Genomic DNA, 16,437 nt, shown 5'->3' with positions numbered 1-16,437 from the left:
CTTGATGTTCTCATTGAATAGTTGCTGTGTCCCTTTTTAATCTTGGGGGACATCAATGGACATCATCCCCTCTGGGGAAGTGCTGATATTGATGGGAAGAATCGCTCTGTAGACCATATGCTCTCTGATCACAACCTTTCTCTTTTCAATACAGGTTTATCTACTTGTTTCCATGCACCTAGTCAGTCCTTTACTGCTATTGATCTCTCAGTTTGCTCCCCTTCATTATTTTACCATATTTTTTGGAGGGTTGACAATAATCCATGAGGCAGTGATCATTTTCCTATAATCTTGAGAGAGACTGGCCGTGGTTGATGCCACCTGACCCACGTGCCCTGGTGGAAGCTGGTTCAGACAAACTGGCCTTCTTTCACTGCTCTTGCAGAACTTGATCCTGCCATTGTCTTTAAGCCATCAATAGACGACTGTGTGGCAGCAGTAACTGACTGTGTTGTACAAGCAGCTGCTTAGTGTATTCCTAAAACACCTCGACACATTTTCCATTATATCCTCGTCCATGGTGGAATCCTGTCTGCCACATGGCAGGGAAAGCTCAAAAACGAGCCTGCGATACTTTCCATAGATATCTCACACTCTCGAACTGCATCGCTTTCCAGCGGCCCGTGTGCATGCTTGATAGGTAAGACATCAAAGCCAGAAAGAATCTTGGATTAAGTTCACAACCAGCATATCCTCTACCACCAGTTCCAAAGTCATTTGGGACAAGATTCAAGGTTAGTGGGCAATAATACTCTGTCCTCCTCTCAATCTTGCTCTCTGATGGCCAGGAAATAACTGATACCCAGAGCATTGCCGATACCCTAGGTGAAAGCTTTTGCCGAGTATCTGCCTCTTCTTCCACCTTTTTAGCCATCAAGGCTTGGGCAAAGCAATCACCTCTTTCCTTTTGAGCTGATTGTCTCTGTGACTATAATCGTCCCTTTACACTGGTGGAACTCAAACTGGCCCTTCACTGTTCTGGCAGTACATCAGTTGGACCTGATAGTATACACTATGAGATGCTGAGGCCATCTTTCACCTGCTTCTCTAGCTATTCTTCTGGTTGTTTTTAATCAGATCTGGCAAGAGAATGTTTTTCCTGATGCCTGACATCAGGCAATTGTCCTGCCTTTCTCCAAGCCTGGGAGGGATTTCAAGATTCCTTCAAGCTACTGTCTAATTGCTTTGACCAGCTGTCTCTGTTAGACCTTAAAGAGGATGGTTAATGCTAACCTTGTTTGTTTCCTCAAATCAAACAACCTCCTCTCACCCACCCAGTGTGGGTTCCGACAACAGTGCTCCACCATGGACTATCTTATTGGACTTGAAACGTCAATCAGAGAAGCCTTTCTCAAATGACAACATCTTGTATCAATATTCTTTGACATTGAGAAGGCTTGTGTTACAACGTGGAGGTATGACATTTTATGAGACCTCCATATATATGGGTTATGTGGCCCTTTGCCCATTTTAAAAAAAATTTTAATGGACAGGAGATTCAGAGTTTGTGTGGGTTTGACACTTTCCCGTTCTTTTCTGCAGGAACTTGGAGCTCCTCAGGGCTGTGTTCTGAGTGTCACATTTGACACTATAAATATTAGTGCCATCACTGAACAACTCCCTCTTACTGTTGCAAACAGGCTCTATGTCAACGACTTTCACATCTCATGTCAGTTGTCGAACATGAGGTATATTGAGTGGCAGCTACAGAATGCCTTCAATTGTTTACTGAAGTGGACCACAGCAAATGGCTTTACCTTCTCTCTCTCTAAAATCATTTGCATGCACTTTTTCCACCAACGAGGTATTCACCCTGATCTTGAACTCCGTAGTGGGTAAGTTGTGCTGCCTGTGGTCTCTGAGACTAAGTTCTTGGGGCTTATCTTTGACCATAAGCTAACCTTTATACCACACATCAAGCAACTACAGGTCAAATATATAAGAGCATTGAACATCCTCCGTGTCCTCTCTACCACCACTTGGGGAGCGGATCGACATTCTATGCTAAAGATATATCATGCTCTTATTTGATTAAAACTCAACTAAGGATCACTAGTCTATAGCTCTGCCAATCCATTGGCCTTAAAGATGCTAGACCCTATTTATCATCAAGGACTTTGGCTCTGCATTAGGGCTTTCCGTACTTCTCCAGTTCAGAGCATATACATAGTCTCATGAACCTTCTTTACACCTCTGCTGTTTGCAACTGTCTTTACTATATGCTTTGAAACTTCATACCTTACCAAAGCATCCCACCTGGGGTTGTGTTTTCCTTCCTCAATGGACCATGCTTTTTCAGACCAAATGATCTGCCATTGCTCCTTTTGGCCTTCGTTTCCAGGCCCAGTTAGATGAATTGGTCTGTCCTTGGATAACATTGCTGTATCCACTGGTCAGCCCATCCCACCACGGCTTCCTACAACTCCCAGTTGTGACCTATATTTAAGTCATCTGAAAAAAGTAAACACTCCTGATTGGAAATACTCTCTGCTATTTGCTGAACATCTTTCGTACCATCCTTCCATTTTTATTTATATTAATGGTTCAAAATCAGGTGACTGTGTGGGCTCTGCCATGATTTGATGTGGTTCGATGGTTGCATGCAGAATCCCCCTCTACAGGTATTGTGTTCACTGCTGAACTGTATGCCATATCTCTTGCCCTGGATCACATAGAAGCTAAGCAAAACTTGAACTGCACGATTTATACTGACACGCTTTGTTCTCTACTGGCCCTGGAATTGCCTCACATTGGTTCACACCCTGTTCTTACCAATATTCAAAACTGACTGGCCAATTTCTCTTTAACATCTACTTCTATCCAGTTTTTCTGGTTACCAGGCCACGTTGGTATTTGCGTGAACGAGCTCGCTGACACAGCAGCTAAATCTATCTGCACTGGCACTATCACTGCTGTGCCTGTCCCATACATGGACTATGGTCCTGTATTCAAGGCTCAGCTCTGTGCTAGCTAGCAGTCGACTTGTAGTGAGTAACGCAAAAACAAGCTTTTCCAAATAAAACCCTATATTGGATTTTGACCATCTTGCTTCCATAAGGATCAGAAGGAGGAAGTTGTTCTGACTGGACTACGCATTGGACACAGTTTTTTAACTCATCGTTTTTCTTTATCTGGAACTGATGCACCTGTGCGTAGTTTGTATAACACTTAGATCACTATAAGCCACATTTTACTTTCTTGCCTCTCAACGACGGCACCATTTAAATACTGTTTGGTCCCAAGGTTTGTCCATAACATTAGACAGTGTCATTGGTGAAGGTGACACTGTCCATCTTGATAAAGTTTTTAGTTTTTTAAAGGCCATTAATCTTTTTAATGACATTTAAGTTTTTTAATTTATACTTTACCCCTCTTTGACATGGCTCCCTTTTAAAAATCACAGTTCATCTAGTTCAATTTGAAATTAAAAACTGACTGCAACAATAAGTAACTTGAAGCCAGGACTGGAAAGGCCAACTTCAGGTGACTGACGGTGGTTTTTGTACTTACATGTTAGTCTTCCTGGCAAGGTATAATTATTCTAGTCACGCTACAGAAAGTCCTTTACAACTTGAATTACTGTAGTTTTTCTCTTGACGTTGTAGACTAGATGTAAACATTGGTTTTATGCTATCTATTTATTTATTTATTTTTTAACTTTGTTTTGTTTTGCCTTAATTTCCTTTTATGAATTTTACTGAATTTACTTTTACCTTTTTACTGAACATTGGTGCAGATAGCCTAGCTGCTTTGTGTTATAAAACACTAAATCAACCAACTAACCAACTTTGTATAATTGTGTATTTCATTTTGTTGCTTAGCTTCTCATTTCTTTCTTTTCTTGGCATTTGTGTTTGTATTAATAGCATGATTTCTACTTTCATATGGTATCTGCATTTTCATGAGGTTTCCTCTAAACTTAGATTATCCTGTGTGTAATTAAATTGTTAATTGATATACATAATAATTTAAAATCATAACAGTTGTTATAATTAATAGAAAAAAATGTAAAACACAATCTCATCACAACTTGCAGCAATGGAAATAATAGTAGAAACACTTAAATATAAATGTACTTATACACCTTGAAGAACATCCACACTTGGACATTGTGCAGGTCAGGTCATGGTTGTGAGTGTTCCATTTGCTTCTTTGTTGTCAAAGTATTCTTTTATCCTTATTACTGGAATATGAACCCCAATCTTATTATTTATGTTCCTGATGGAATGGCATGATAAATCAGTCTCACTAGTATTGATTGTTGACAAAAAATTTGAACTTAAATTCATCTTTAAGATGCACATATCTTCAGTTATACCCATTTCAACCTCAGCAGTAGTTTTTAAGATAAGCATTATCTTATTATTCTTGAAGTAAGATTCATATTTCTTTTTACAGCAAATCACTGGCAAGATCCATACTTGACTATCATTCGTTTTGTAAAGAACCAACCCTGCAATATGTGGCATCACTTGACCATTTTTATAATTAAAAAACCCCAATTTTACTAACTGTTTTAATAGTCTAATTGAAATGTGGAATCTTTTTTGCATGGGATATCCTTGAACAGTCAGTTTTAGCTCTTCTCACTTGTCATTCACTATTTTAGTGTTTGGATCCATCAGTGGATTAAAATTACTACTGCTTGGCTTAGCATAACTGCCTTTACTTTAACAGGGTTTATACTAGGACAATACTCTGAATGGTTGGATGGTGGTGAGTCTTGGTGTAAGCTCTTGAGACTTGACTGTACTTTGATATTATTACATTAAATAAATGTCACTGTACAAGTATTTACCTTTTATGCCCTTCACTACTTCTCATAATTATTTCCATAGTTGTATGTTATGATAAATACTGAATAATTCATACAATGAAAAGAATATTTAATTTCATTGTTTTTTTTCTAAAGGTAATTTTCAAACTAAGTAAAAGTGAAAAACATTTCCAATAAGAATAACCAGTATTCTTTTATGATTTCTCTTGAAGCTGTTTTCACTTTATTAATGTTTTGAAGATAAATAATCACTTTTTTCAGTCATATGCTCAGAAAAGTATAAAAACTGTTCTTTTTTTTATAGAACCTATCAACATTTTTGTTGTATTCTTAGAATATATTTTGTGTGGAGTTGTAGAAAAAATAAATGTAATGAATTTAAAGGACATGATTTCTATTTTGAATATAATGTCCTCATCAATACAGCAGTAATTTTAAATTGTATTTTTATAGTTTTTAAAATGTTAGTTGTAATCTTGTTTTATTATATGTTTTTAATTTATCACCAAACAAAAGTTATAAGTGAGAAAAAGCTTATTGATTTTGTAATAATTTTGTTTTTCATCTTTTAATGATAATCTACACTGATTTTTGTCTTCTTTTTGTCTTGTAGGTAAGAGAAGTTTTTTCTGATTTCCTTGCATTTCTAGTTTTGTTTAACTACATAATACCAATTTCTTTATATGTAACAATTGGTAAGTGAAAGTTTTAATTTTGTGTTTTTGATTCATAAGTATATTTAGTGGGAGCATTATACTTAACCCTATTGTTACTGAGGTTTGTGCCATCAAATATTTATAGTAATTGTATTAAACCATTTGCATGGCAATACAAGGTGTAAAAGAAAGTAATAAATTCTTGTTTGATAGTTATATTTATAATTTCTGTATGATTAATAATGAACTTTTGCTAACCCTTTCAATAGGGGTAGGTCAAAGTCATAATCTTTAAGAAACTTACATCAAAAATTTAATTAAACTACTTTATTATCATTGTTTTTAGAAAAAAAACAACATCAAAGCATAGTTAATGAATCAACTTTTACTACTATGTACATTTCAAGTTTTGATTTTATAAGGAATTTTTTTTTTAATTTTCAATCTCTATTAGTGTGAGAATTGATATTTATTTTCCATGTCTTCCCTCTTCTCATAATTTATTTGTAACACCCCTCTGAGAAATACGTAATTTAATGTAAATTACTCATTACAATACTGATATCACTAAAACAAGGTATAATTCTTTTAGCCTTCAATCTTATTTGTTTATGGAGCCATTAACTAAAAAATCAGACCCACTTGTCACACCATTACTTTTACAACTTGTCAGTAGTTCTCTCTGATAACTTACACTGTTTTACTTTAACCAGTAAAAAACCCAAATATTAACCTGTTAAATGATGTGTCATATTATGTTATTTCATCAACATAGCATTGTGTATTTCACTTTTTTTTCTCACAGTATTCACATTAATGAGTTCAGCTGAATTTTTAAAGACTTTTTTGAGGTTGCCAGGTCATTCAAATTGAGTGAATAAGTAATGAAATAGTGTAGAGAAAATAACATATTAAATATAAAATCTTACTGGAAAACATGTTTGATATTTATTTAGGAGTTTTTTAGAAATTACCCAAATCTTGCAAATTTCAGATAAAAGTAATTTTAATCTTACATTGAAAATCACTTTGTGCTTGGAGCAGTGAACACTGTTTATTCATGGACAAATCTTTAATAAAAAATGTTAATTAAAATATCTGATTTTTTTGTACAAAAGATGTATAACATTTATTGAAAGCGTGTAAAATTTCTTTAAGTTCCACAATACGAATTGAAAGTTATAGTGTATAAACTTTGATAGTTACAAACTCACGTGAATTGGCTGAGGCTATAGCAGAAGAGTAAATTTTATGTCTTCATCATGGTGTACTTAGAATGGTATTTAACTCCGATTTGTACTCATTATTTCTCTCTATTTTTTGTTAAAGAAGTAACTGTTATAAATAAATTGCACTTATTATATTAATGAATGCTTAAATCCATTCGTCGAGGTTGTCAGTCAGTAGAATTAAATTGAATATAATGGTCAATAAAAGATTGATACTTAATTTCTTTTAGGATTTAAAAAAAGTTTTATATTCTAACTTAATATTTATTGTGTATATAAATGTAAATACATTAAATATGAAACACAATTTAAAGATGTAATATTTTACTTACTTTCAGAAATGGTGAAGTTTTTTGGTGTTATGTTTCTTGCATGGGATGGTGAATTATATGATGAAAATTCAAATGAATGTGCAAAGTGCAATAGCTCAGACCTAAATGAAGAACTTGGTCAAGTAAGGATATTTTGTAATGAAAACTTTTGTGACTATTACTGTTACTTTGTATTTGAAATAGCTCACTTAATCCATTGTAAACTGCATCGTGGTGGCTATAAATTGTTTCCTGAATTATTATATAGTGCTACTTGAGGTATGATGGTCTATTTTTCTTTATTGTTGTAAATTTTGTTGACTTTTGATGTATTCTAACAACATGGATTAAATGTGATGTGTTTCTTAATTACAGAACACTAAATATGTTCTGCATTTTGGATAGCAACTCTTAATTTCACAGCTTGATTTAATAGAAAACCTTCTATGCATTCTTAAAATTTTTTTTTACCTTGTTCACATCTGATTGGATGCAATCCAGCTTGATAGCAATACTGCACTGCGCAATTAAAACAATTGTATAAAATCAATTTCTTGTTGTGTTTTCCAGATATTAAAAAAGTAAACTTTGGAATTGGAATTTATTCAACTTCAAAATTAACATTATATTAATAAAAATCACAGATTTTGATTTTTGGTTAATTTCATCTTGCTGCTTTTAAAATTCTTATCGTTTATGAAGTTTTTCTAAGTATAATATGCACTTGTAGGAATAAAGTAATTATACCTTTGAGTAAAAGAGTGCAGTTATTTCCATATAGCTTCAATACAAATGTAGTTTTAATGATTTTTAGCTAAAAAATTTCTTAAATTCTGTTACCATGATGTAATGCAATTCCTTATATTTAACCCCTTCAAAAGTTATAGGCTACTTTCCTTTTATGTTCTCTGCAACTGTAGATGCCAATAAAACTTCCAGTTTGACAAAACTGGAAAAGTATTGAAAGCTTTACTTGATGAGTTGCTGCTAGAAGAAAAGATGTTTGTGAACAACTTCCACTACAGTTTGTCCAGATTATTTTTAAATGTTGCTCTATCATTTTACACTTCATTTAAATGACTATGTTCAAATATGAAGCTTGTTGATTTAGGCCTAAGTAACTGTTGCAATGAGCAAAGAAATCACAAGAAATAAGGATAAGAAACATACATGTATGTAAGTGAATTTAAAACTTATCTTTATTAAAAATAAGCTGTCTGATCAACAGTTTTAAAAAAAGTAAATTTTATTGTATACTCGTGAACATAAGCCTAGTGGTTTTTCAGATAAAAACAGAAATAAAATTTAGTTTTTAAAATAAAAATTAATCAGTATTAAAATCTACATCAAAAATAAGACTGTAATTTTATTAAACATATCACTACGAAATAATTTCAAAATTTTCAAGTTGCAAATTTTTACAAATATTGCATATGAAAATAAGGTGTTTTAGTTGCAGAAGTTACATAACCTGTAGAAAGTTATTGTGTGTTTTTTGCAAGCCAAAACAACCATGCAACAATATATTGATCTGTAGCACTGTGTGTTGTATAGAGTTAACAGCCCTGTCATTTCACTGTTTCTTAGTCACTGAGCATCATTTGTATATTTTTGTGCTATGGTGTGATTTTTTAACACAGGAGAGTAAGTTCTCTCCTTTTGTACACAATTTTTTGTGGAGATTAACAAATGGTCAGTATTCTATTTTATGGTCCCCTTACTGCTTGAATAGTGTGGGCAAAAACTACAAAAGCTCACAGATTGTTTTCTCTTTAAAATATTTAGTTAAATGGATAAAAACAAATGTTTGATGCCAGTTGTGCTTTGGTATTTTCAATAGTGTAGTATGTTGTTAGAAATATTTATCTGATTTTTTGATTACGTATATTGGTTGCCACATGTTCAAGTCACTTGGTAATTTATTATCGAGACACTCAGAACTAAGACAGATCTTTTTTAAATGTTTTTCAAGATTTGATACTACTACTTTATTTTTACCTACTAATTTAATAAACAATACAAGTTCATCCTTTTTGGTAACTCTTATTGAGAAACAAGAAATTATTTGTTTTTAACTAATCATATAAAATTTATTTTGTTAAAATATGAATAAAAGGCTAGTAATATTACAGGAACAAAGTTTTACAAAAGTATGAATACATTACTTCATTCAATTTTTTTCTTGTTGTTTATAGGTACAGTATTTATTCACCGACAAAACAGGAACTTTAACAGAAAACGACATGATTTTTCGTCACTGCTCAATCAGTGGTGTTAAGTACACTGAGCATGGTGGCATGCTTTGTAAAGTTGCTGAATCATTCCGTAGTGCTCCTGAACCAGTTTTACGTTATTTGGTGTGTAGTATGATATTCATTTTCCTATGTAAAAGAGCAAACACAGATATAGTTAAAAGGATAGCTAGACCAGCCATGTAGGATTTTTTTACAACATAAATGCTATTCCAATGTTATCTATATTGGAAAAAAATAAATCTTAAAATAAGTATTCTAAAGAACTCGTATATATGAAATAGTTAGGGCCTACTTATTGTGTATTTATTAGTGAAATTACAGAGGTTTTGTATATATACAAGTTTAGTGACGTTCAGAATAAGATAGAAATATTTTATGTGAAATGGCTGTTACATGTTATAATTTGAAATAGCCTGACACTGAGTTCAATTGCAATTTAAATTTAGAAATTAATTAAATGTTGTGATGTATCAGATTTATGATGTTTGCCAGTAAGATTGGTACACACAGTTTGTTTTCTTAACACAAGTGTATTTTAATACACAAACAATAATATAATTTATAATAATGGTTATTATGAATAGTTATTACAGATAATGATTTATATACAAAAGTTTTACAAATAATATTGAGTCTTCTATCTGGCTAGGAGTTAAATATTTTATTAACAGTTCACGATGAGTGAATTAATTCTGAGTTGATATAAGTAAGCTTTTCTGATCACACACAAGTTTGTCAATGCTGAAATTGTGTAATGTCTTTGTAAAAATACTAATATTGAATGTTAATCTGCTGAAGTTAAACAGTTTTGTGATGTTTGAAATCTATAAACATTCCTGATGAAGTATCTGTAGTTTCCCAATTAATAATTGTTAATCACAGTTATAGCTTCCAAGGTGTATAGTATATTTATTGTAGCAAACCAACAACATTTACTGTCTCTTTGCACATAGGTTTATAAACGTTAGGTGAGGTTCTAGAAATTTCGAGTAACAACAAAACTGGCATTCTCTAGTATTTACGTACACACATAGTACATTGTTGATTCTTACACTCAAGAATATTCTACAACTTTAGTGGATAGGCAGGAATTTTGCAATACCAATTTAACAGTATTAGTTACGTGCATTACTAAATATATATTCAACTGCAACAGACATCAGTATTAAATATATAATAGTAAATCAGTCACATAGTAAGGATACCCAACTGATTAAACAAGGCATTACAGTCTTTATAAGTAAAAAGAGTGTATTTGATTAACTGTACTCATCACATTGATGGGTAGTTACATGATGTTTGATAAGCAAAACATCTTCTTTGAGGTAGTCTTAAATCTCATATCATATTTTTTTTAATCACTTATACCATAAAACATTTAATATTTTTATCTAATGTTTAAGAATGTTTGTTATAAACTTATTAAAATGGTGTGATTTATGTATTTTAGTGTATGTTTGGAGAAAAAGAAAACTTCATATAATTGGTGGAATCATTTTCCTGAAATAGTAGCAAAACTGATAAAGTATTGACAGAGAAAATTAATGAAGAGGGATATCTGTTTACATTTTCAACAATTGAAAATTTTATTTTTATAATGATAGGGGAGTGTTAATTTAAAATTCAGTTTCTGATAAATACAGGTAAAATGTTCATGCATGTCAACTTACAACTTGTTTATTAAGGTACATTGAACTGACTATTTAACATGTTTCGTTGTAAATCAAATTGTCTTCAATTCAAGATACAATGATATTGAATAAGTATGATACTTTTAATTGTAGGTATGTTATAAAAGTGACAATAAATGTCATTATTTAGTTCAAAAGAGTCAAATAAAACCCTTTGTTTGTTGGTGTTGCTGGTTGCCTGCCTTCCCTCAGATCAATAGTTAAGAATTACCTTGTTACTATACCTGCATTCTAGTTACATATGACCTGATTTTTAAACCCATGTATATAAGGTTGTAAATTTAAATTCAGAAGCACATTGTATTTTATACAACAGTCCCTCGGTGTGGATTTCTGTACGTGGTGAGGGGACCTCCCAGGGAAGGTTCTGTTCTATCTGGTTACCTTCTCTGGGATCTAAACATCCACCCACGTGTTTGCCGTGCGTGGCGACCCGTGAAGGGGAGGAGAGGATCCTGGTGGTTGAGGGGTCCAACCCTAACACACCACTTTGGCCTCGAATTCCTGTAGACGGGCGGCCTTTGGGTGGCCCCCATTGGGTCAATCGGCTGGTCCACTTGGGCTAGAGTCAACCAAGTACCAGTGTTGGAAGTTCTCAACGGGTGTTGTGGACATTGTGCCTGATGCTGGTGTTTGGGTATAGTGCTCACGAAACCCTGGCGTTGCTGCATTGTCCTTGCGTGACTTTGTAGTGCGCCCCTTGTAGGGCTCCATGGTGGGTGGGGTCAGTGGGTACCGAAATTTTTCTTTTCCAATGGATTCTCTAAAAAATTTAAATAAAATTGTAAAAAACAGTCAATGGGTAGCGACCACGTCTTGAATACTCAGAACAGCAATCTTCAACATCAGTAACACACGCACCTCATTTTCTTATATTACATTCTCTTTCGAAAACCTTTAGGGCAAATGTCCCCTTTTTTTATTCAAAAGGGACTAGAGGGACTTGCTGGCTCTCCAAAATCAGTAAAGAAACTTTGATCTGGTGACATATTGGTTGAAACATCCACATCCCAACACAGTGAACTCCTCTTGAATTCAAAGGCAATTGGGGATATACCCATTGAGGTTACACCCCATGCTACCTTGAATTCTTCACGAGGAGTTATTGTTGAAAGGGATTTGAGGAACGCTCCCGAGTCAGAGATTCTCGCTGGTCTCTCCACTCAAGGAGTTTCTGGAGTGAGGCATCTCCACTGCAAAGATGGAGTTACACTGCCAACAAATACCCTCGCTTTAACATCTACTTCACCACGTGCACCTGCCACCATCAAGGCAGGTTATCTCATTTGCAGGGTTCGCCATACATACCAAACCCTCTTGATGTTTCCAATGTCAGAGATTCGCCACTCAAAGACATCCTGTCGTGGTTCCCTGACATGTGCTCGTTGTGGAGGCAAGGACCACGATGCCTATGACTGTGACATGAACCCACATTGCGTAAACTGCAATGGTTCTCACCCTCTTACTTTCATTCTTGCCCAAAATGGTTGGAGGAAAAAGAGATGCAGCGTTTGAAAACGACACATAACATTAGTTATCCTGAGGCTCGGAAATTGCTGTCCACAACTCCATCTCGGACATATGCTGCTACACTTCATTCCACAACTACAGTGGGAGTGCAGACAGATCTCTCTGTGCCTCCAAGACAATCGTTTTCAAAACAAATGAAAAGCCTTTTGACCTCCGTGGTTAAAAAGGTTGATGAATCGACTTCCACATCTATCTCTGTTCCTCCCATACCTTCCAACAAACCTCAAGATCCTCGTCCTTCAGTTTCAAATACAGGCATTTCTTCTGATACATCTTTTTCTCCCACCACATGAGACAAAACAATTATTCGTTCGCGTCCTCAGTCACTGGATTCCCCTTCCAATAACAAAAACCTGCCCACCCGACACAGAGCAGGATCCATGGAGGTTGATAGATCTCCTCCGACTAAAGACAGTAAAGAAAAAAGACGTGGTCGTAAACCGAAGGGTTCTCCAGCCACTTCACCTACCCGTTCTTAAAAATGGCCACCTTGATACAATGGAACTGTCGAGGTTTACGTTCTAATCTGGATGATATCGAAACGCTGATTGCTTCCTACCATCCTGTTTGTCTTTCTTTACAAGAAACATTTCTCAAAACTGCTGATACTCTCTCCATTCGGCAGTTTTCTCTGTACAGAAATGACAGTTTGTGTGATGGTCGAGTACATGGAGGGTGGCACTGTTGGTTGATCAACACGCGCCCACCCTGTCTTTGTCACTCAACACACCCTTGGAGGCTATAGCCATCCGTGTTTCCTTGGGTCATACCATCACTGTTTGTTCTCTGTACCTGTCCCCTGGAAAGACATATGATCAATCAGATCTTGATGCTCTCGTTGAACAATTGCCATCTCCATTTCTAATCCTAGGGATTTTAATGGACATCATCCCTCTGGGAAGTGCTATTATTGATGGGAGGGGCCGATCTGTAGAGCGGATGCTCTCTGATCACAATCTTTCTCTTTTCAATACTGGTTCTTCCACTTACTTTCATGCACCTAGTCAGTCCTTTACCACTATTGATCTCTCAGTTTGCTCCCCTTCATTATTCTCCCATTTTTCATGGAGGGTTGACAGTAATCCACTAGGCAGTGATCATTTTCCGATCCTTTTGAGAGAGACTGGTCGTGGTCGATGCCACCCTACCCGTGTGCCCCGGTGGAAGCTGGATCAGGCAGACTGGTCCACTTTCACTGCTCTTGCAGAACTTGATCCTGCCATCGTAAATCAGCCATCAATAGACGACTGTGTAGCAGCGGTAACTGACTGTATTACACATGCAGCTGCTCAGTGTATTCCTAAAACCTCGACACGTTTTCCACGATATCCTCGTCCGTGGTGGAATCTTGCTTGCCACTTAGCACGGAAGGCTCAAAAGCGGGCCTGGGATACTTTTCGTAGATATCCCACACTTTCAAACCGGGTTGCTTTCCAACGGGCCCATGCACATGCTAGGTGGGTGAGACATCAAAGCCAGAAGGAATCTTGGATTAAGTTCACAACCAGTATATCTTCTACCACCAGTTCCAAGATCATATGGGACAGGATTTGAAAGGTTAATGGACACTACAATTCTATCCCCCTCTCGATCTTACTCTCTGATGGTCAGGAGGTGACTGATGTTCGGAACATCGCTAACACTCTAGGTGAAAGCTTTTGCCGGGTATCTAGCACTTCTGCTTGTTCCTCCACCTTCCTGGCCATCAAGACTTAGGCAGAGCGATCACCTCTTTCCTTTCGAACTGACTGTTTCTTTGACTATAATTGTCCCTTTACCCTGGTGGAACTAAAAATGGCCCTTCATCGGTCTGCCAGTACGTCTGTTGGACCTGATGATATTCATTATGACATGCTGCACCATCTATCTCCTGCTTCTCCTGATGTCCTTCTGATTGTTTTCAACCGGACCTGGCAGGAGAATGTTTTTCTTGATACCTGGCGCCAGGCTATTATTTTACCTTTCTCTAAGCCAGGGAAAGATTCCAAGATTCCTTCAAACTACCGTCCAATTGTTTTGACGAGCTTAGAAAGGATGGTTAATGCTCGTCTTGTTTGGTTCCTTGAATCAAACAACCTCCTCTCGCCCACCCAGTGTGGGTTCTGTCGACAGCACTCCACCACAGACCACCTAATTCGTCTTGAAACATCTATCAGAGAAGCCTTTCTCAACCGCCAACATCTTGTATCAATATTCTTTGACATAGAGAAGGCTTACGACACAACATGGAGGTATGGCGTTTTGCGAGACCTCCATACATATGGGTTACGTGGCCATCTACCCATGTTTATTAAAAAATTTTTAATGGACAGGAGATTCCATGTTCGTGTGGGTTCGATACTTTCCCGTTCTTTTGTACAGGAACTTGGAGTCCCTCAAGGCTGTGTATTGAGTGTTACACTCTTCAGTATAAAGATAAATGCCATCACTGAACAACTCCCTCTCACTGTTGCAAATGGGCTGTATGTCGACGACTTTCACATCTCATGTCAGTCATCAAACATGAGATATATTGAGCGGCAACTACAAACCGCCTCAATTGTGTAATGGAAGTGGACTCTGGCGAACGACTTCAATTTCTCTCTCTCCAAAACTGTATGCCTACACTTTTGCTGTCGACGGGGTATTCACCCTGATCCTGAACTTCATATTGGTGAAGTTTTGCTGCCAGTGGTCCCGGAGACCAAGTTCTTGGGGCTTATCTTTGATCGTAAACTGACCTTTATACCACACTTAAAGCAGCTTTGGTCAAATGCACAAGAGCACTGAACATCCTCCGTGTTCTCTCTTTCTTCCAGTTGGGGGGCAGATCGCTGTTCAATGTTAAAGGTATATCGTGCTCTTATTAGATCGAAACTCGATTATGGATCAGTGGTCTATGGCTCTGCCAGACCCTCGGCCTTAAAGATGCTGGACCCCGTTCATCACCAAGGACTTCGACTCTGCACTGGGGCTTTCCGTACCTCTCCAGTTCAAAGTATATACATTGAATCTCATGAACCTTCTCTACACCTTTGCCGTTTGCAACTATCTTTACAATATACTTCGAAACTTCATTCCTTACCAAAGCATCCCACCTGGAAATGTGTTTTCCTTCCTCGGTGGGCAGTACTGTTTCAGAACAGACGATCTGTCATTGCTCCGTTTGGCCTTCGCATCCAGGAGCAATTGGATGAATTGGGTCTGTCCTTGAATAACATTGCAGATTCCACAGGTCGGCCCATCCCACCATGGCTTATTACAGCCCCAAAATGTGACCTTTCTTTCAGTCACCTAAAAAAGGCAGATACTCCAGATTGGAAGTACTGTCTTTTATTCAATGAATATCTTTCAAACAATCATTCAGTTCCCATTTATACAGATGGTTCCAAATCAGGTAATTCAGTGGGCTCTGCTATGGTTTGCTATGGGTCAGTAGTTGCGTGCAGAATCCCTTCTACAGCTTCTGTGTTCACTGCTGAACTGTATGCCATATCTCTTGCCCTGGATCATATTGCAGCTGAGCAGTACTCCAACTGCACTATTTATACTGATTCAGTTAGTTCTATACTTGCCTTGGAATCGCTACACGTTAGCTCACATCCTATTCTCGCTGATATTCGAAACCGACTGGCCCATTTCTCATTAGCAGCTACTTCAATCCAGTTTTTCTGGATACCAGGCCATGTTGGTATTCGCAGGAACGAGCTTGCAGACATGGCAGCTAAATATGTCTGCTTCAGCACCATCACTCCTATGCCTATTCCGTACATGGAATATGGTGTTGTCTTCAAGGCTCGGCTCCGTGCCAGCTGGCAGTCCACTTGGAATGAGCAACGTGACAACAAACTTTTCAAATCAAACCCAAAATTGGACTTTGGCCATCTAGCTTCCGTAAAGTTCGAAGGAGGAAGTTGTTCTCACTAGGCTACGCATTGGTCACAGTTTTTAACTCATCATTTTCTTTTATCTGGAACTGATGCACCAATGTGTAGTTTGTGTAACACTC

At 36.5% G+C, this 16,437-nt stretch overlaps 1 protein-coding gene across 10 annotated transcripts in view; it reads left to right on the top strand.

Annotated features, from left to right (window-relative positions):
* The window catches only part of LOC143232474 (phospholipid-transporting ATPase IF-like), a 113,014-nt gene that overhangs the window by 44,632 nt on the left and 51,945 nt on the right, over positions 1 to 16,437 (top strand). For all 10 annotated transcript variants that reach the window (XR_013017557.1, XM_076467991.1, XM_076467993.1 and 7 more), the window contains exons 10-12: positions 5,391 to 5,472; positions 7,001 to 7,116; positions 9,169 to 9,330. Coding sequence is in view for 9 of the 10 variants with exons in the window: in XM_076467991.1 (XP_076324106.1) it covers positions 5,391 to 5,472; positions 7,001 to 7,116; positions 9,169 to 9,330 (360 nt within the window). In the remaining variant the exon portion in view is untranslated. The remainder of the gene's footprint in view (positions 1 to 5,390; positions 5,473 to 7,000; positions 7,117 to 9,168; positions 9,331 to 16,437) is intronic.

The sequence above is a fragment of the Tachypleus tridentatus genome, chromosome 11, assembly GCF_004210375.1.
Source record: "Tachypleus tridentatus isolate NWPU-2018 chromosome 11, ASM421037v1, whole genome shotgun sequence".
NCBI classification, from domain to species: domain Eukaryota; kingdom Metazoa; phylum Arthropoda; class Merostomata; order Xiphosura; family Limulidae; genus Tachypleus; species Tachypleus tridentatus.
This window is presented reverse-complemented; position numbering and strand designations above follow the sequence as displayed.